The following is a 19,539-nucleotide window of genomic DNA, read 5'->3' as shown; positions in this document are numbered from 1 at the left end:
AGGTGTTTTTGAAGTCTATGGGAAATAAGGCTCCGAAAATCATATTCACTGATCAAGACCAACCCATTAGAATGGTGTTTCCGAATACACAGCACCGTTTATGCACGTGGCACATTGGGAAAAATGCGAATCAAAACATTCCGCATCTTTACCATAAGCCGGGTTTTAAGGATAAATATTTCTTAGCACTTATGTATAGATGCAAATCAGAGGATGAATTTGAAGCTACATGGAGGGAAATGGAAGAGGTGTGGGGTACTAAGAATAACAAGTGGCTTCAGAGATTATATGACCTTAGATATAAATGGAGTTCAGCTTTTGGTCATGACTCTTTTACGTGTGGTATAAGGTCAACTCAAAGGAGTGAGAGCACCAATAATGTCTTCCGACATATGTCGACAAAGACATTGTCCCTTGTAGAATTTGTCCACCATTATGAAGAACAACTAAAGCATATGAGAGAAGTTGAAAGTCAATATGATTACAGTTCTCGTGGGACAGCCAAATTGAAGGTAAATAATGGGATCTTGTCGCATGCTACTTCAGTATATACCCGTACCATTTTTGAAAGGTTTAATGAAGAATTTTTGCATAGTCTATCCGAACATATTTCAAGTACTACATTTGATGGATCGGTTTCTTTATATACTCTCAAGTGTATGGGGATTGGGAGTCAAGGTGAATATGTTGTTAGATTTGACTCTGCAGACTTTTCGGTTTCTTGTGAATGCAAATTATTTGAATCAAAAGGGTGGTTGTGTCGCCATGCCTTATGCGTGTTGAATGTGAACATGTTGATGGTTACGGTCATTCCATCTTCCTATATTTTGAAAAGATGGACTAAGGATGCCAAAGAAGGGATTGTGAATGATGAATCACATCAAATGTCACCGGGTCCATCTAAATTTAATCGATTTTCCACGTTAATGCATGAATCCATTGAACTGATGAGTATGGGAGCCGAAGATGTAGATACTATGAGAATATTGAGGAAGCACATGGTTAAAGCAAAGGCTGAAATTTCATCGTACAAATCAAGTATGGTTGTGATTGATGATGCTGGTGATGATGAGGATAATGAGGCTTTGTGCGATATTTCAGTAGCGGACCCCATTCGAAGGAAACGAAAGGGAATAAGTTATGGAAGGCTTAAAAGCTCAAGTGAGAAAAAGAAGAAAAAATCTAAGAAAGGAACTCCCCCAACGCAAATAGTAAGTCAAGGTGAGTGACATATTATTCTAGTTAATATAATTAGTTAAATTTTCTGCTTATGTTACATGATACCAATTAACATATTTATTACTTTGTAATGTAGAGTTGGTTGTCCAAGCGACACCTAATGAAGCTCGATTTCCAGATTGTTCGAGTAATTCAAATCAATTTCGAAGTGTCTTTTATCCTAGCAACATTGGTGGTCCTACTGTAAATCTAAATTTTCATAATCAGGTATATTGCTCTTTGTCCTCAATTTGTATTTATGTTTTACTGATTGGTCATTTTTTTATATGAATGCAGCAGCCACCATTCATCATGCCGTCGAGGATTATGAGTGGATTTTGCGCGGTCCCTAGTCAGGTATTTAATAGTTTGGTGATCAATTAGTTTGTTTGTATGTTATTCAAGTTACTGTGCCTCTTTACGCTAATGAGGTAATTTATTTTATGTAGATGCAATCACCATACGTCATGCTGCCAAGGAGTGGATTTTCCCCATTCACTAGTCAAGTACTTATTATGAAATCATTTTAGAATCTAGTCTTATTTGAACTTTTTATTACTATTGTAATATTTATTAATGATTTCTTCTGGATAGATGTTGGAGTACCATAATCAATCCCATGGAACCATTTTGAGCCAGGTACAACTTGCCTTTTGTTGATGCGGGATTACTTGAAACATATTGATCTAGGCATATTGTTTAGTAAAATGTAAATATATTTGTTATTCTCTTATACAGGGGTCATCAAACTCTTTTCAGCATCCTGGGATGAATGAATCCGAATCCCCCTTTGAAAGCATAGACAATGCACAGTCGCAACATAAATAGTCAGGAGGAACCCTCGTAATAAATCCCTTCACTGAATAAAATATTTTTTGCGTCCTTCTCTGATATGATAACTATTGTAGTATGAGTTCAGTGTGACTAGGGATTTGCATATGTGCCTTTTATATGAAAAGATCTTCCTTTGTATTTCCTTGGCTGTTACTTGGAAGAAATATTTTTATATTTCCAATTTTGTTAGTTGGGCTTCAAATCCAGCAGGAACCAAGTTCGATATTCATTTGACGTGCTGTCGTGATTAACTGGGGGCATTGTTTCGATACACATTAGAAAAGGATTGTTAGAGTAGTAAAGATTTAGTTTTATGCAAGTTATGATCTTATCAAACTTACTGAGAGCTTCACCCATATGCAGAGATTCATTCTTCTTCTGAGTATTCACTATGTTCTTTAATTTTTTGCATTTATGGGTATTCTAAAGAAAGATTTTTTGGCCTATGATATCCGTTGTTGGCATTTTTTTGTCATCGATCTGGTACTACAATTAATGGAATTCAAAGCTTGTGGATTGCACATGTAATCTTCTTTTTTTTGTCTTATCCTTTACCATTCTTCTCAAGTTTTAGCCGGTTCATAAAATGGGCAAAGTTGTTCTTGATATATAAGGTCATTGCCTTCTTAAGCCTTCGAAAAATATCCAATATGCAGCCTTGGTGATCAGAGGCTCATTCATGATTGAAGGTATTTCGACTTACCATTTGTTTTGGGCTGCTACTTATAATGAAATCATTGGTATTTTGACTTACCATTTGGTGATTGGAGGCTCATTCATCTATAATATTTGTTCAGTGATGTGCAGATGAAGAATGATCTTAAGCTGTCAACTAATATGAAGTATTAGTGTCAAGTTTCAAGAATGATATAAAGGAACAAGTTCATATGGCATCGTCTCACAATTTAGTATTTGGGTCCAGAATGCACGAACTCATGCATTTATTGAACATGAATGAAGTTTTGTTTCAAGCTAGCAACATTACAAGCTCTATTATACTAGACTGTAAATGTATTTATGTATCATAGGTGGATTCTAAATTGATTCCCTTGTCTAAATTGAACAGGGACCTGATGAGAAGCCAGCAGCAGCACCGCCAGCTACAGCACTTGCAGCCGAGTAAGTATATGCAACAAAATGGGCAGATTTCTCTTTATCCACAGTTGGATTTATCTGAGAGAATTTTATTTGGCTTTCAGGGTACCAAAGAAGGCAAAGAAGTGAGACCCGTGATCAAGAATGCTGAAGATTACACAAATTTTGGTGTTCCTTTTGTCTTTAGTAACTATGTTAGATTATTTTTGCCTATTTGTTTCTGTTTGTTCTGGAACTTAATGTTTCATATGGTAGAAAGACGAAGTCCGATGATTTTCAAAGTTATATTTAGATCCTTGTCTTTCCAATTATTACCATGGATTTCATTCTTTTAGTGTTGCACTTAATTTGAAAACTTGGGTGTGGCTGTTTTTCTCTGATTCATCCTTACTCACTTCGTTAGATCCATCTGTGTGCATTATCAATTTGCATGAATGAAGTTTCTCTTCTAAAAAAGAGAGAGTGGCAGCATTGGAAACTGGTGCACCCATACGTCGTAGAAGGGTGCATTACCTATAGAAGTTACATTTGTCGTGACCAGAGTAAAAAATTATCACAATTCCTGGTGTTCTATGACCATGTGGGGGTTTATCTTGCGTCAGAATAAGCAAAGCTGATATTGTTTGGCATACTTCAGGTAAAAAGCGTTATGTTGCTTAAAACAGGCAAGCACCGTGTGTTAATCTTGTCTATCCAGAAAATTGACCCGAAAAACGATTATGTTTTGAATTAAGGTCCGCTTCTGGAGTGGAAGATGGGAAATTCTCCGTTGGGACTTAACAAAATGACCAGCTGGATGAAAAATTTAGTTTAATGTTCGGAATAAGGTATGTTTCCACAAGTTAAAGCATCGTCTCGCCTAATCTCTGGCATAGTTGAAATCTTAGTTTTGAATAAGGTCACATGAACAAAGGTTGTAATTGTAATATTTGGGATTTTTTTTAAAAGGGTCATAAAGTCAAAAGAAGCTACAGTGGACGATCAGTTAAAAAGGGGAGACGAGAGCTCTCTCGGCTAGCCGATTCGACTTCGTAACACAACGTCTGGTAAGTGCTCGCGCCTCTCATTCGTCCAATCGGAAAAGCTTTCCGGGTTAGGGCTCATATTTCGGAGTTACGTGTTATTTGAGCGGCAAAGTCCGATTTTTGAGTTGTTGAACTGTGTATATATAAGGAATTGCTAGTTTAGGATGTCACGGAGCCGTGGGATTTTATGGATCTTGATTTGGACCTACGGTTTGCCCAATATGAATTTTTGAAGTTGACCGCACAAGGTGAGCAGTACAGATCTTGATTTGGGCTCATATTTCGGAATTATGTGTTATTTGAGCGGCGAAGTCCAATTTTTGAGTCGTTGAACTATGTATATAAATAGAATTGATAGTTTAGGGTGTCACGGAGCCGTGGAATTTTACGGATCTTGATTTGGACCTACGGTTTGCCTAATATGAATTTTTGAAATTGGCCGCACAAGGTGAACAGTACAGATCTTGATTAGGGCTCATATTTCGGAGTTATGTGTTATTTGAGCGGCGAAGTCTGATTTTTGAGTCGTTGAATTACGTATATATGTAGAATTGATAGTTTAGAGTGTCACGGAGCCGTGGGATTTTACGGATCTTGATTTGGACCTACGGTTTGGCCAATATAAATTTTTGAAGTTGGCCGCACAAGATGAACAGTACGGATCTTGATTAGGGCTCATATTTCGGAGTTATGTGTTATTTGAGCGGTGAAGTCCGATTTTTGAGTCGTTGAATTACGTATATATATAGAATTGATAGTTTAGGGTGTCACGGAACCGTGGGATTTTACGGATCTTGATTTGGACCTACGATTTGCCCAATATAAATTTTTGAAGTTAGCCGCACAAGATGAACAGTATGGATCTTGATTAGGGCTCATATTTCGGAGTTATGTGTTATTTGAGCGGTGAAGTCCGATTTTTGAGTAGTTGAATTACGTGTGTATATATATATATATATATATATATATATATATATATATATATATATATATAATTGATAGTTTAGGGTGTCACGGAGCCATGGGATTTTACGGATCGTGATTTGGACCTACGGTTTGCGCAATATGAATTTTTGAAGTTGGCCGCACAAGGTGAACATTGCGCGACCAGCGGGCTTTGGACTGATTTTCGTCGGTTTTTGGCTCGATTTTGGGACGGCCAAGTTGGGGCTTTTGTAATACTCAGAACAGGCTTTCTTTTGACAGTAAGTTTGCTAGGATCGGAGTTCAGTGGAGAAAGTTATAGCGCAATCAAATTTCGCGCTCAAGCTCCGCGTTGCGGATGGTTTGGATAATCGCTTTGAATGAACAATTTATAGGCGCCTTTGAGTTGTCTTGTTAGCGCTTAAGCATCATTTAGCCGTTACATAATTATCATAGTATTTTACTTGATTTTGACGTCAATTCTCGTTTAATTGTTAGAATTACGAGATTGTTGGTTCGATTGAGGTTCGTTATTTGATTTTGGGAATTCCAGGTGAGTAATGTTATCTCTTCTTTGAGTTTATAAACTCATGTTTTGAAAGAAAAAGGCGATTAATTCCAAGAGTTGCTCGTGCAGCCGCTCGGAAAGAAAAAGGCAAAGAACAACAACAATAATAATAGTTATTGCTATTATAATACTAACAAATTTGCAGAAGGAGAGTGATTTGGTAATACATTTTGCTAATAACTCTTAAAGCGAATGTTAGTCATTGCTCCGCACATAGAGAATGTGAATTTCCATAATTGGGAATCATCCCAAACTATACAAGAGTGCATCATGGACCTGGTTCCTAGGACTATGTAGGGCAAGTGCAGATGCAAGAAAACTGAGAGTGCAGGGAACAACAGTTATTCTACTGGAACAGTCAAAAGTTATACTCACAAGACTGCTTGGACACTTGAGTCGGGTCCCTCGCATTCTAGCGTATTCATCCCAATCCGCCTACGGTAGTATATGACAATTACTGGATCATACAAAAACTCTTTTACTTACAAAAAAATAGAAGGGCCTCCCTGCATGACTTCTTACTCACAACCTCGAGACCTTTCTAATCAAGACATAAAGTTGATGCTTTGAAGTATCACTCAAGTATCAGATGTGCAGGCCTCCAAGATGAAGAGGGATTACGCAGTTAGTACCCATTTTTCATCTGAAAGGTATCTTGGGAAGACCTCGTTGGGATACGCCAACTTGCATTCGAGACTTCAAAAACTTCTTTGATACTAGGAATTGGAGGGGACCGTTCTGTCAGTATCTCTGTGAGGTTTGTGCCGAGCAAAATCGGCACAAACCATGACTAGACTGAGCTCTAGGTGTAATCTTGTGTGCTGCCGAGTCATTTGCATTGCTGCATTTCTGTAGTTTGACGACAAAAGTGATGTCGGTGTCCTTGTCATGGCCTTCACTCTCGATGGATATGTGACCTCCCATGAGATTTATAAATCTAAAATCATTAAAAGGAGAGTAGGCGAGATGTCAAATCAAAAAACCAAGATAATGCAATTTCATCCGGTGGCTTGCAAACTTTAGTAGACGAAAGGATTGAGAAAATTATCTCTGAGATATCATGAGTGTCCAAAAGGGGTCAGAAAACTAAAATAGTAACCGCTGCAAATAAATCAATCCACAACCTCAAGGGCTGCTATTTGATATTATGCTTCAAGAAGCATAAAATTTAAGGTTCAAAGATCCATAGATCTTTCCTGACCGAACTGAACTCATTTGAAGTGTAACATCCTGAATTTTGACCCGCTATCGGAACCAGTAAAGCGTATATTAATTCTCGTGTGATTTTAGTGAGTCTCGCCCGGACTTGATCAATCACGGGATACTAACCAAATGGGAAAGGCTAAAATAGGAACAGGTACGTGGACCGAGAAAGACGATCGCGATTGGACACTGATTTCGAGAAACGTCGAGGGAATATCTTGAGCCAATATGGGCCGATCTTAGGAAGATAATAGATTTGATATAGTTAGTAACGTACGATTGGATCGCGGGTGATTCCGCACGACCGAAAGTACGCCTGACAAACAAATCCCAAATTATATCCGAACGATCGCGACCCCCGGTACTAGTGATAATCTCTCACCTTCTCTCGAGATTTGAGACTATCGAGACTCGGACAGTCTTAGGTCGATACGCGTAACACCTAAATGGCCACCCGTTAGTGAGAGATCCTAAGATTTCAAAACGAGTTATTTTGATCGCGATATTGAGCCGAACTCCGATATCAAAATTTCAAGGGTAATTATGACTATTTTATAGGACGGACGTCATTTTATAGTGGCCAAGTAAGTTTGGGACAAGATCGGCTGAAAATAGGAATTTCGACAAAAATTGGGAAAATTACGGTTTTGCCCCCGTGGGCACCGGGGCGGGATTCGGAGGCCGTTTGAGGTTATTTTTCGCGGCCAAGGTCATTTTGGAGTGGCCACGTACATTTAGAGTGGTTTTGGACAAAAACGGGAATTTCGGCAAAAATTAGAAAAATAATATTATTTTATTCCCGGGACTTCGCAGGCGATTTTCGAAGGCGTAGAAAGTGAATTTCGCGAATCCGACACCGTATTAAGTCTCCCATGAACATATAGGACCGGTATGGACAAAAATTGAAATTTCGGTCCGGGATCGGAAAATTACGAAAATGCCCCTAGGCCATTTTAACTTATTCCGAAATTTGGATAAAATTTGGGGACTAACTAAGGTTAAGTGGACCAAACCAGACCTGGTCAGCCTTGGTTAGGGGCATTTGACCTTCTCACCCTTGAATTATTGGAGAGAAGTGAACCTAAGCCATTGGATTCAAGGGCAAATTGTCCAAACCCTTGGATTGTTGACACTTGGATTCCACTCACCCAAGTTTGACCACTTTTGACTTGTTTCTTCTCTCTCCTCAGACCTCTCAGCTCACGTTCTCTCTCTCTCCCGAGCGGCCTCACGATCGTCTTCTTCACGCCACTCCTCGGTCGTTTCGCTCCGCGGCCACTGTTCACGCCGAACAGCCAGCGCGCCGGGCCGGCTGTCTCTTCCGGCCGCCGCACAAGACCCTCGGCACCGCCCTAACCCCGTCGACCAGCCCCACCTCTCGCATTGTCCGCCCCACGCCACTGCTCCGGCGAGGGAGGGAGAGAAACACCGCCGGCCTTCACCTCGCCGCACCGCGCCGCCGTCCACCGCCGTGTGCCGCCTCGTCGACCACCTCACCCTCACCGTCTCTCTCTCCACCATCCTCAGCCCGTACGCCCAGCAGCTCCCCTGTTCCGGTTGGGAGTGTGGCCGTGAATCACACCGGCGCCGCCGTGACCGCCGGAGCGCCGCCGTCGATTCTCACCGCGTGTCGGTAATCGACCGCCCGCTCCCGTCGCCTCGAGTCGATTCTAGGCGAGTATAAACCCCTAAACCCTTAATTAGTTTATTTGTGCATTTTAGAGGGTAATTAGGGGGTTAATTAAGCCTAATCATGGTCTAGATATGCCTAATGTGATGTGGGGTGATTAGGGGGCCTAATTAGTGCCTAATGAAGTAAGTTAGAGGTGGATTATGGCCTAATTGGAGTTACGTTCGACACTTGTTCATTGAATACCGAATTTGTGCAATTTGTCTAAGTGTGAAATTATTTGGGTTCAATTGATAATGACCTTGGATTGGTCATTGTAGGGATCAATTAAACTTATTTGAGGCTTAATTATGTATATTTAGTGGTTGAATGATTAGGGTAAGTGATTAGGCCCTAATGAGTTGGTTTAAAGGTGGTTTAGTGCCAAAGTGTTGATTTTCCTGGTACTGTTCATGGGGCACCGAATTTGTGAAATTTTGTCTAAGTGTTTCACTAATTGAGTTCAAGTGCTAATGACTTGGAAGTGGACATTTTGGGGATTATTTAGGCTTGTTTGAACCTTATTTAAGTGGATTTGGTTGTTGGGTGATTGGAGCTTGAGATTGGAGCCTAATGAGGGTGTTTAATTGTGGTTTAGTGGGCAAAATGTGTCCTCCCCTGGTACTGTTCATTGAATACCGAATTTGTGCAATTTATCCAAGTTGAATACTTAGTTGAGTCATTGGTTAATGGCAAGGAATTATGCATTTTTAGAGGTTACTTAGGACTTATATAAATCCTATCTTGTGACCCCGTACCAATGAGAATGAGGACTAAGTTTGAATTACCCAAGGCGGGCCTTAGGTGCATTACATTGAATGGTAATAAAGGTGCGAATCAATGTCGGGTGGATTGGGTGAGAACGGAAGTAAATTGATTGTTTTGAGGATGAGTTGAATGCGTCTAAGTCGAGAATGAGTATGCTTGGTACATTAGTGTGGGCGATTAACCTTGAGTGCCTTGGCTTGTGTTCATCTCTCGTGACGTTGATTTATCAATATTGGACGCATTGGTGTACATGTTTGAAGTGATTGAGATTGTGGCCTTCGGGTCGGGCCTTCGGGTCGAGAGAGATTGTGGCCTTCGGGTCGGGCCTTCGGGTCGAGAGAGATTGTGGCCTTCGGGTCGGGCCTTCGGGTCGAGAGAGATTGTGGCCTTCGGGTCGGGCCTTCGGGTCGGGAGAAATTGTGGCCTTCGGGTCGGGCCTTCGGGTCGATTTACTCACATATGTTTTATATTTATATTAAAAGTCTAACCTGCAGGACAAAGTAGTGAATTGGGCTGTGGGCCCGGGTGAGCTTATTGATTGTTGTACTGGGTTTATTTATCTATATATGTGTTTTATTTACCCTCTGGAGGTGCACATTAGCCTAGTTTAGGATTAGTGGTTTTTACTTGCTGAGTTTTCTCACGGTTGTGGTAAAACCGACTTTTCAGATCTCCCGCCATGAACTTCGACAACGCACCGTTACGCTTTGGGATTCCCCACCATATAGAGCGTACGCTGACCGTGCACCCCGTGGGGAACGGGGAGAAGTACTATAGACACTATGCTTTAGTATGGGTAGACGTAGGCTTAGCTCACTTTGAGACTCACGAGTATCTAGCCTGGTGTTTCCGGGATCGTTTTGGAGTAGAGTTCGGTCCCATCAGGTCCACCGACGTTCCGTTTGTGGGAGAGGGTCTGCTAGATATTCAATGTCCAGACGGTGATATAGTAGATGTCGATATGGAGGGCAATCCTGATTCTGAGGTTGAGTACGAGATTGTGGAAGAAGAGGAAGAGCACGAGGAGCTTGGTGGATTAGCTTTTGAGCCGGAGATAGTCGATCCAGCTCCAGAGCAGGTGGACGCGGAAGCCCCTGAGCCTATGGACGTAGACGAGTACGAAGAACAAGACCCTGAGCCAGAGATGGAGTTGGAGGCCATGAGTTCTGAGGAGGATCAAGAGCGACTCGAGAGTTCTTCGGAGTCGTCGGGTTCTGATCCTGACTGGGTACCGTAGGTTAGATATCAGCATAGGAGTGAGGGTCGACACTTTTTGACCGTACCCCTCCGGTAGTTAGTTTGACACCCCTAGGTCACCGATCCCTTTTTGTTCGTGGCCTTTTGTTGTACCTTTTTGTTTGTAGACGGATAATGTATATGGGGGTTTAATCAATCGTAATTTATTTTTCTCTTGCCACTCGTGGTTGCTTTTAAATTGTCTGGGTGTATATGTATATTTATTACATATACGTCGTTTCTGCATGTGGCGTGTTTTCTCTGATTTTGGTTTTCGGGTCGGTGACGTAACCTAGAAGCGTCGCGCTACTATTTCGACCTATAAGCGGGATGCTCATGCTTCGTGGGGTACGGGGCGTGACATGAAGCCCTCCCAAGGTTGGACATTCTGACTCACGGTTCAGTGTGCATGAGACAGTAGGGCTTCATATGCTTGAGGAACTGGCAATCAGTAAAGCGTCCAAAGGACCATATATGCTTACACAAGAAAAGAAAATTGCAATTTGAGCAAAAGCATTAGGCAGTGTGCAATCTACCTTTTGCAAATGGCAAGTCCAAGTCCTACACCGCCACTACCTCGATTAGATCCACTTCGAGGATGAATAAATCTGGTAAATATTTGAGAAATATCTTGTGGCTGTATGCCACAGCCAGAGTCCTTAACCTGTTATGAGAATCCAAGTCAGTTGCATCATTAAGACAATGATAACCCAGATCGATTTTTACAAAAGATAGCCATGTTTTCTGATATGGGATGCGCTGTAATTCAAATTTATCAGTGCAAGAGAACATGAAGCAAAGCAATATATAGCAAGCCTAGAGAGAGAGAGAGAGAGAGAGAGAGAGGGAGAGAGAGAGAGAGAGAGAGAGAGAGAGAGAGAGAGAGAGAGAGAGAGAGAGAGAGAGAGAGAGGAGCTGAAGATAAGGAGTTTTGCTCAAAAGGACAATCTATACATGCTAAATGAAGCTGAACTGCAAAAGCCATCAACCTGCACTCTTAGGTAGAAATGGGCATTGCTAAAGACCGGATGGAAATCGGATGGTTGCCACTCCGCTAAAGACTCTAGTTTTGCAATGGAAGCTACAACTGATACATAGCCTTGCTTTGTGAACTTCACCGCATTCCCAATTATATTTAGCATAGTTTGCATAAGGCGTCATTAAGACAATGAATTCTTTCGTCATTTTAGAGTCATCCTTTCATAAAAAAGTTTGAAGACAAGGTCGATCTCAGGATTCTCTAAGGTGCACAAATGCTTCAGAGAAAGAATAAATGAGACTGGGAAATCATTCTGACCATGGAAATACTCACCAGGGCTATTGTTAGGCAAGTCAGTCCAATCATGCTAGACAACCTTCATTTCTGATACCTTGATCAGCTCGAGAAGCTTGATTAACCTGAACATGAGCATAGCTTCAATCCATCTTTTGCTGTTCAACAATCAAGCCCAAACAATTAAATCAACTTGTATGACCAAATTACCGAAACAGTTTGATATGATTCCCTCATTTTTGAGAAACTCTGGACCGCAATAATATGTTCAAAAGCCACATCTAAAAACCTCTCAAGTCTGAATAAACTTTACACATTCCTTTGATCTCAATTCATACACACAAGAAGTCAATTGAAAGAATTAAAGTATATCCATTTCATTGTAATTAGCACAAAACCTATAAGCACTAACCTAACCGTCTAGAATGATTTCATCCAACTTATTCACATGTTTGTCCAGTGCACTCCGAAAGCCTAATTGCCATCTATAAATTATCATGGAGCAAGCATGTAGTAGTGCCAGAAAAACTGCCCTCTAAAAAAACAGTATCTAGCTTTCCAATTATTGTTCAAATAAAGTACCTCTTTAGTCCTCTCATGACTCACTAGGTGCCCTCCATCAAGCTTCATCATTCTAGCAACATGCTTTAATTTCTTTGCCAGACTCCTTGCATGGCATATTTGAGCAACAACGTCATGCCTGCATACAACAAGGTAAACATACAGCAAAATCGCCAACATTCTGCCAAATGGCATATTTAGAGTTGAGAGAACGCCACTCAAACCATTCCACACTAAATCAGGGACTAATACTTCTTTACAGTGATAACTGCTTCTTTCAAATTACCTATATATCTTGGTTGGTCCTCGTGAAAATGTGATGAAAGCAAAGGTGTATAGTCATAAGTGAAAAAAAGTTGTCAAGGTAAAATACCATATTGCACCATGGTTATTCAAAGGTAGGTCCATTTAACTGTGAACACCAAAGTAAAATGCATCTCTGGATATCCTAAGGATAGGAAAACTCAATGATAGTTTGGCACTTGTTTATATGGCATTGTTGTGCATTTAAACCTAAAAAACACTCGTAGACATAAACATTTACTAAACCTTAAAAAGCCCTCAGGAAGTCTCTAAATAACACAAGAGTTACTAAGGCCATGTATAGTTTGCTCCATTATGTTAATGCTAGACCAAAGAAACTTGAGATTTTTCAAGATTTCTTACTTGGTGGAGTACTGCCCCTCCGGGTGCTAGATCCATCATATTCCTCAAGATATTCCTGCACATAATACATTACGCTTCCATAAGAGAAAGAAAAATAGACCGACGGCTTTACCCTGTGGATTGCTCTCTCTCTCTCTCTCTCTCTCTCTCTCTCTCTCTCTCTCTCTCTCTCTCTCTCTCTCTCTCTCTCTCTCTCTCTCTCACACACACACACACACACACACACACTCACACAGATTATCTGAAACCTCTGTCCGTGGAAGCCTAACACGTCGACGCACTTCCATGTCCCACAAGAAAGACTCCAATCATAAGAACACACATGAATTTACTTGGAGTCCTTAATTCATACTATCACAGAACCACTGATTGTTCTCCTGAAATCCTTATTTCTTTTGGGATGGAGAAAGATTAAGTATTTATCCTTTGACAGAGATGAAAGGGGGAGGCAGTGGATTTTACAATGATGGTTTAAGTACATAAGTATTGCCTACCTTTGAGCAGTGGGTATCCAAATCAACAGCAGCCCTTTGTTCCGGAGTTTTAGCCCTAAAAAAGCGGATTGCAATTGAGATGGTTCGCCGGTCTTGTATACGCAAATCAAAAGATCATTGTTAGACCACTCAAATAGTGGCTCAAGTGCAATATCAGGACTGGATTCAACTTTTTTTGGTTTTAAGTGACAATGCAATTGCATCATCAAAACTAATTTAATTCACATGGTAAATAGCACAAATAGCTACTTAAAACAAGTATGGGAATTTCTTTGGGAAAGTAAAAATGAAACCAATTTTCTTGAGGAAAGTCAAAACAGCTTTCGACTCCCCCGATAACAATGTTCCATCATATGGTGAGGTCAAGATACAGAATATGAATGGATTCAAGTGAACAATAAGCAGTTTCACCATTAAAAGGTAAACTGTGAGAGGACCTTTTTTGCCTAGATGAAAACACGAAATCATCTCAGAAAGACTGCAACTGCGATGCAGAAAGGCCCTTGCTAGATATTGATCTTTCTTAGAATCTCTATTTCAAAAAATCGTTGTTCGCGCACAATATCCAAGGTTAAGTCCTATGTCTCTGCATTGCTTCTCATTTTCACAAGGAAAAGGACTCTTGTAGCTAATCAACGAGAGATCTTTTGAAAAATAACCATCTCTATGATTTTGTGCGGTAGCTATGGTTGGGATATTCAAGTGATGCAATGAGATCTTTTGAAGATTTTTCCATTTGAATGATTTTGTATGGTAGCTATGACTGGGACATTCGAGAGATGCAAACTGTGAAAGCAACTTCTGCTACTACGTGCAAACAATAATAAGGAACATTCTGGACATGGATTAAAATCCGTAAGTAAACAACCAGTAACAGTTCATAACGGCTCCTTTCTAAGCAGTATATTAGTAAAAAAAATCCATTTCCTCTTGTTCATGTGTTTAAAGTAAAGGATAGGGGCATAAAACAGGCTCAACATGCAATAAATGAACAACCTGTCTGTAAAGTACTGAACAACGAACACCTATACAAATGAATAGTTCTTTTAATGATAAAAGAAACTGGGAAGAACATTCTTTACCCTTTTAGTTTGCATGGAGAAAAATGTCAATCTCTATTCAAAGGAAGGACCATCGCTTACTGAAATGGATGCAATAGCTTTGGGAAACATTCATAGCCTCCACTAGTCACGTTGAGCAATCCTAAAGATAAAACTTTGTTGGGCACCATGGCAGCCAACTTGCAAGCGATCATAGCTCCTGTTTTGACAGCCAAAGAGGGCAGTTAGTCACCCTGAAACAAACAGGAACCCGATCTGGACTCACAGGCAGACATGTCATGGATGTGATTTTTAGTTCATTATTAAGATTAAAAAATGGCCAGATAAATCCAGGCATCTAGAAATTGCAATCAGAATGGTTATTTCAATTTCTCATATGAACCACAGAGCCAAATAAGGGTGCGCATGACAACCATTCTATGCCCGGGAACTATTTCTGAACAGAAATGATTTTTTTTTATTCTGTGCCCGGAAACAATTTCTGAGCATTTGAAGGCGTTTGGTAACTGTCCAAAATTTCTATTCCTGGAATAGAAAAAGAACAGAAATGCGTTTGGTAACTGCAGAAAATTTCTATTCTAAATTTTTTTGAAGTGCTTTTTAAAACTTGGTATTAATTCTCATGGAGCACTTACCAATTTTATTTTTTTCTTGTAAGTGAAGGAAACATGGTGATATGTATAAACATGGTATATAGTTGGTACAAACTCTTCCCTCTATCACTCCTAGCAGTGTATACCGTATTTTGACTTTACTGTATTTTTGCTCCTATCGAAGAACTTGGAATTAGAATGGAAACATTACTCCAAATCCAAATATTAGGTAAGTGCTTGTATTGAAGACTTTATGATGAATCTCATCTAAATCCTTTTCCTTTTTTTCATTATGGAGAAAATTTTTGTGGATGTTTTATTAGTTAAAACTTTAGGTATCACAAAGAAGTGTTGGCAGGAACTTATGTAAGTCCAACTTCCCCCTAAGCAACTACCTAAGCAATCTTGTATAAACAATTTTGACTGGACTAAAATTGCACCTTGAGTTACTAGATTTTTCGTTGATCGACTCATGTCATACCATCAGTAAAGTACATGTAATAAAACAAAAGGAAATGACAAAAGTACATGTAAGGATCATCTCCCATCGTCATGTAGTATTTAAAAATAATATTACAAAAGTCAGAAACACAAATCATGGAATCTCGGGCAGATTGTAATCCCTTGCCATTTTATTTGCAATACTTTTCCTAAGCATGTTTATCTCAGCTGCTTGCTCAAGTGGTGTATCATCCGCAACCTCCACTTCTCTAGCTCCAAATGGGTAGTCTGGATCTCCATAATGGGAAAAGTTTTTGTCCATATTGTCCTCCTCACGAATGTAATTATAGAGAGCACAACATGCAATTACAACAAGTGCTTGCTTTTTTATTGTAAATGGGGGCATGTGTCTCAAAATGGTGAAGCGATTCTTTAATGCCCCAAATGACCTCTCAATGACATTCCTTAGTGAAGAGTGCCTATGGTTAAACAATTCTCTTGCTGTGCTTGGCCGTCTTCCACGCCCCCTATAATCGTTCAAATGATACCGTTCACCTTTAAACGGAGTTAAAAATCCCGGAAGTGATGCATAACCAGAATCTACCACGTAGTATTTGCCTATAACATGGTATATATAAATTTGTTATAATATGCAATCATAACAATCATAAAGAAAGTTTTTCTTATAGACAAAGCAAATACCTAGTGGTGGCCGAGGAAATTGCAGTCGAGGAGTCTCGAGTGCTGCCGAAAGCACCCGACAATCGTTGGCAGATCCTTCCCACCCAGAATACACGAAAGTAAACTTCATATCAAATGAACAAACACACAGCACATTCTGGGTGGTATTCCCTTTCCTACCTCTATATGGGACCTGCTCAGACACAGGGACGGAAGCATTGATATTGGTGCCATCAATAGCACCTACGTAGCCCTGTGCATTTATAAAAATCTAATGTTATACAAGATTATCAACTACATGTATTTGATAATGTAAACTCAAAAAATAAAAACCATACCTTGAAGTATCGTTCATGATTAGGATTCATAAGAATTTCCTGTGGAACAACATCAAAGGACGGTGGTTTGATAACTTCCTTTGAGAGTTTGATAATTGCTTTCAACACTATATTGAAATAGTTGCTAATTGTTTGTCCTAAATGTTGGAATCTCTCACATAAATCTCTATTGGAGTTATTGTGACAAACCATAGATAAGAATATCCCAACTTGTTCATCTATCCTAATAAACCGACTATCTTTCAACCAACCTTTTGCCCTCATTAATTCACATAGGTTCTGAAAAACATGTCTCTCCATCCTGAAGGCTTCATAGCATCTATCTGAATGTCCATAAACAATCTCCCTTATCCATTCAGGTCCTGATAGTTTGCTGTCCCTAATAGGTTCTCTCGTATGCATGGACATGTCCTCCGCAATGATGCACGACCATCCTATCAATATATATACATCATCATCATCCAATAATTGTTCATCTGGATCTACCTGCCCATTAGACACACTATTTGATCCCCCTTCCATAGTACCTATATTATCACACAAATACAAGAACATCAATATAGATATGTAAAAAAAAAAATCCAATCACAACCAATAACATAAGTCATAAAGTGAAAGCAAACCAAATATATAAATAGCACCTAAACAGTTTGGTGTACCCATGGCACCACAAAAGTACAAGAGTCTCAAGATCAATATCTCTAAAAACCAAATATCAAGTACTAACATAAGTCATACAATCAAATGAAACCTCACACAATCAACAGTACATTTCCCAACATCTAGTAAAGAGATTCAATAAGTGCATTTTTCCATTCAGCTGGGGTTTTGATGAAAGCCTCCATCCATGTGGCACTAACACATGCTCGTTCTATAGCTTTGCTATAACGATCTGGTCCCAAGTCGGGCATACTAAGTAGGCTATCAATGACGGCGGATACGGAGTAAGGGTCCACAGGTGGTTCTGTGACCCGTGAGGTGGCAGAGCCATTCACAGATTGACTTGTCTTAGTTTTGATCAGCTCCTGTATAGCTTTGCAAGTGTCAGCAATGCAAGATGAGGTATTCTTTCTTCTCCTCTTGGCATTTGGAGTCCTATCCAAACGGTGCTTCACATGAACTGGATCAGCACTATTGCCGGATGTAAAGACTGTCTCATCAATGTGGTGATCACTCAAGTCCTTTAGATCACCGTCTGCATCGCCACCACCATTGTCACCTTCCTCTGACACCGTCAAATCTTCGACATTTCCTATGGCATGCTCCCCAGTAGCATATGTACCACCAAATACAATACACAGCTCAGGATACTGGGGAAATCCATCCTTCTTGAATTTTGTCCACTCACTATTATCCTACAATTTTCACAATAATGACATGTCAGAAACATTTTAAAACTTACATGTACAATGAAATCAAAATAATCAAAAGTTAAAAGATACCTTGATGTGAGATTCCCAAATACTTGGATCGTCGACAACAACAGTTTTATTCACATTATCCCAGCCAAATCCGGATTGCAAAAGAAGCTTCTTAAAACTACCATACTGTTTCCTCAGTTTGTTCACCTTGTTCTTCAACTGAACTAGGGTATATTGGTATCCTGACTGTTTAATGAATTCAGTCCGTATATTATTCCACCCAACTTTGTTGTAAGTAGAAGATGTGCGATTTCCCTTTTTGACCTCCTCAACCAACAAACTTACAAACATGTTGGTTAAAGGCTCAGTCCACTTTGCATTGAATATCTCTTTTTGAGATGCCATGTAACCTTGATAGATTGAGAATCATATGAGTCATGCATTAAATCAATAACATAGTCATGTAAAGATAAGAGAAGAGAAAAAAATCACGCCCCGCATAACAACCAAGCATATCACTAGTCAGATGATGTTCCCACAGTTTGTCGGATGCTGATCAATAAAGCTTTTCAAGCTTTTCCTCCATCGAAGGACCCATAGGAACACGAGCTGCTTACAAATTACTCGAACGACCCGAGCGAGCAGATCGCTAGAAGCAAAAAACGCGAGGAGGAAGGGGCTAGGAAGAGCGACAGGAGACGCCACTCGACACAAGAACTAAAGGAGATTATAAGGTATGGAAGATGACACGAACAAGATCATTTATCATATGGTGCTTCCTCGGATGTTACACACGCACCCAGGAATCAGTTTTGAATAAAACCTCGGCAGTCCATACATACGGCTTCTTGATGATGACAAAACATGCAGAGACGACAGTAGAAGATAAGGTGCAGGGTATCCGACTCCAAAGAACATTTACAATACATACGACTTCTTGACTAGTGATATGCTTGGATGTTCTGCGGGGCGTGATGTTATTGTCAACATATAACTCACTGTAAAGATAATTCAAGCTTGCTCATTAACAACTATTGAAAAGTATACCCAAACAGCAGTGCAAATTCAATATGCTTGCCTAGACACTAGAATGTTAATACTCCTAATGGTCTTCTTATGCGCATACTGCACAATATAATGCACCTACGGAACAAATACAGATTGTCCACCATGAATAACCACAAGAAAGTCTGCCTTTGCGATAACCACAGGTATGGATTTTACCTTTGCGAATCAACTTGGACAAATAATAGAAAGCACTGGACAGAAGCGTGGAGATGAATCCAGGCGTAATGAACTTCTACTCAAATTGACTAATCACCAATTAGCTTGTTCAATCTGATAAAGAAAACAGAATAACCATTTAGTAAATGAAAATCACCACCCCAATGCAAAAAGGATCGCCGTTGTGAAAAGCAACAGAAAATTAACGCAAGACGATTACCAATGACCAACACCGTATCACCATAATTGCATAAAACAACTTCGAGCGAGCGCGGCCCTCACCCAGATTCGCGAGGGCGGCGGTCG

The 19,539-nt window shown here is 40.0% G+C and overlaps 4 protein-coding genes across 4 annotated transcripts in view; 1 reads left to right on the top strand and 3 right to left on the bottom strand.

Annotated features, from left to right (window-relative positions):
* The first annotated feature begins 66 nt into the window (after positions 1-66).
* Positions 67-3,458, top strand: LOC115681225 (protein FAR-RED IMPAIRED RESPONSE 1-like). The gene is made up of 8 exons (XM_056317145.1): positions 67-1,221; positions 1,316-1,422; positions 1,516-1,563; positions 1,668-1,724; positions 1,813-1,857; positions 1,957-2,933; positions 3,119-3,171; positions 3,252-3,458. Exons 1-6 carry the CDS (start codon positions 72-74, stop codon positions 2,044-2,046), a joined length of 1,497 nt encoding a protein of 498 aa, XP_056173120.1. The 5' UTR covers positions 67-71; the 3' UTR covers positions 2,047-2,933; positions 3,119-3,171; positions 3,252-3,458.
* A 2,536-nt stretch (positions 3,459-5,994) lies between these two features.
* LOC130139675 (uncharacterized) overlaps positions 5,995-19,539 on the bottom strand; it is a 30,020-nt gene continuing 16,475 nt past the window's right edge. The window contains exons 4-9 of the mRNA XM_056317199.1: positions 14,692-14,794; positions 13,535-13,628; positions 13,041-13,095; positions 12,396-12,513; positions 11,077-11,204; positions 5,995-6,601 (exon numbers count right to left, since the gene is read on the bottom strand). Coding sequence (XP_056173174.1) covers positions 12,461-12,513; positions 13,041-13,095; positions 13,535-13,628; positions 14,692-14,794 — 305 coding nt within the window. The 3' untranslated portion in view covers positions 5,995-6,601; positions 11,077-11,204; positions 12,396-12,460. The remainder of the gene's footprint in view (positions 6,602-11,076; positions 11,205-12,395; positions 12,514-13,040; positions 13,096-13,534; positions 13,629-14,691; positions 14,795-19,539) is intronic.
* LOC115668010 (uncharacterized) lies at positions 15,714-17,203 on the bottom strand. Its single transcript, XM_030589523.2, has 3 exons — positions 16,649-17,203; positions 16,332-16,563; positions 15,714-16,247 (listed from the first exon to the last, which is right to left on the bottom strand). The coding sequence occupies exons 1-3, from the start codon at positions 17,201-17,203 to the stop codon at positions 15,784-15,786; spliced, it is 1,251 nt and encodes a 416-aa protein (XP_030445383.2). The 3' UTR covers positions 15,714-15,783.
* On the bottom strand, positions 17,256-19,250 carry LOC115668009 (uncharacterized). The gene is made up of 3 exons (XM_030589522.2): positions 19,234-19,250; positions 18,091-18,419; positions 17,256-18,003 (listed from the first exon to the last, which is right to left on the bottom strand). The coding sequence occupies exons 2-3, from the start codon at positions 18,412-18,414 to the stop codon at positions 17,431-17,433; spliced, it is 897 nt and encodes a 298-aa protein (XP_030445382.1). The 5' UTR covers positions 18,415-18,419; positions 19,234-19,250; the 3' UTR covers positions 17,256-17,430.

The sequence above is a fragment of the Syzygium oleosum genome, unplaced genomic scaffold (assembly GCF_021117445.2).
Source record: "Syzygium oleosum isolate NSW1041296 unplaced genomic scaffold, Sole_v2.1 Sole_v2.13, whole genome shotgun sequence".
In the NCBI taxonomy this organism is placed as follows: domain Eukaryota; kingdom Viridiplantae; phylum Streptophyta; class Magnoliopsida; order Myrtales; family Myrtaceae; genus Syzygium; species Syzygium oleosum.
This window is presented reverse-complemented; position numbering and strand designations above follow the sequence as displayed.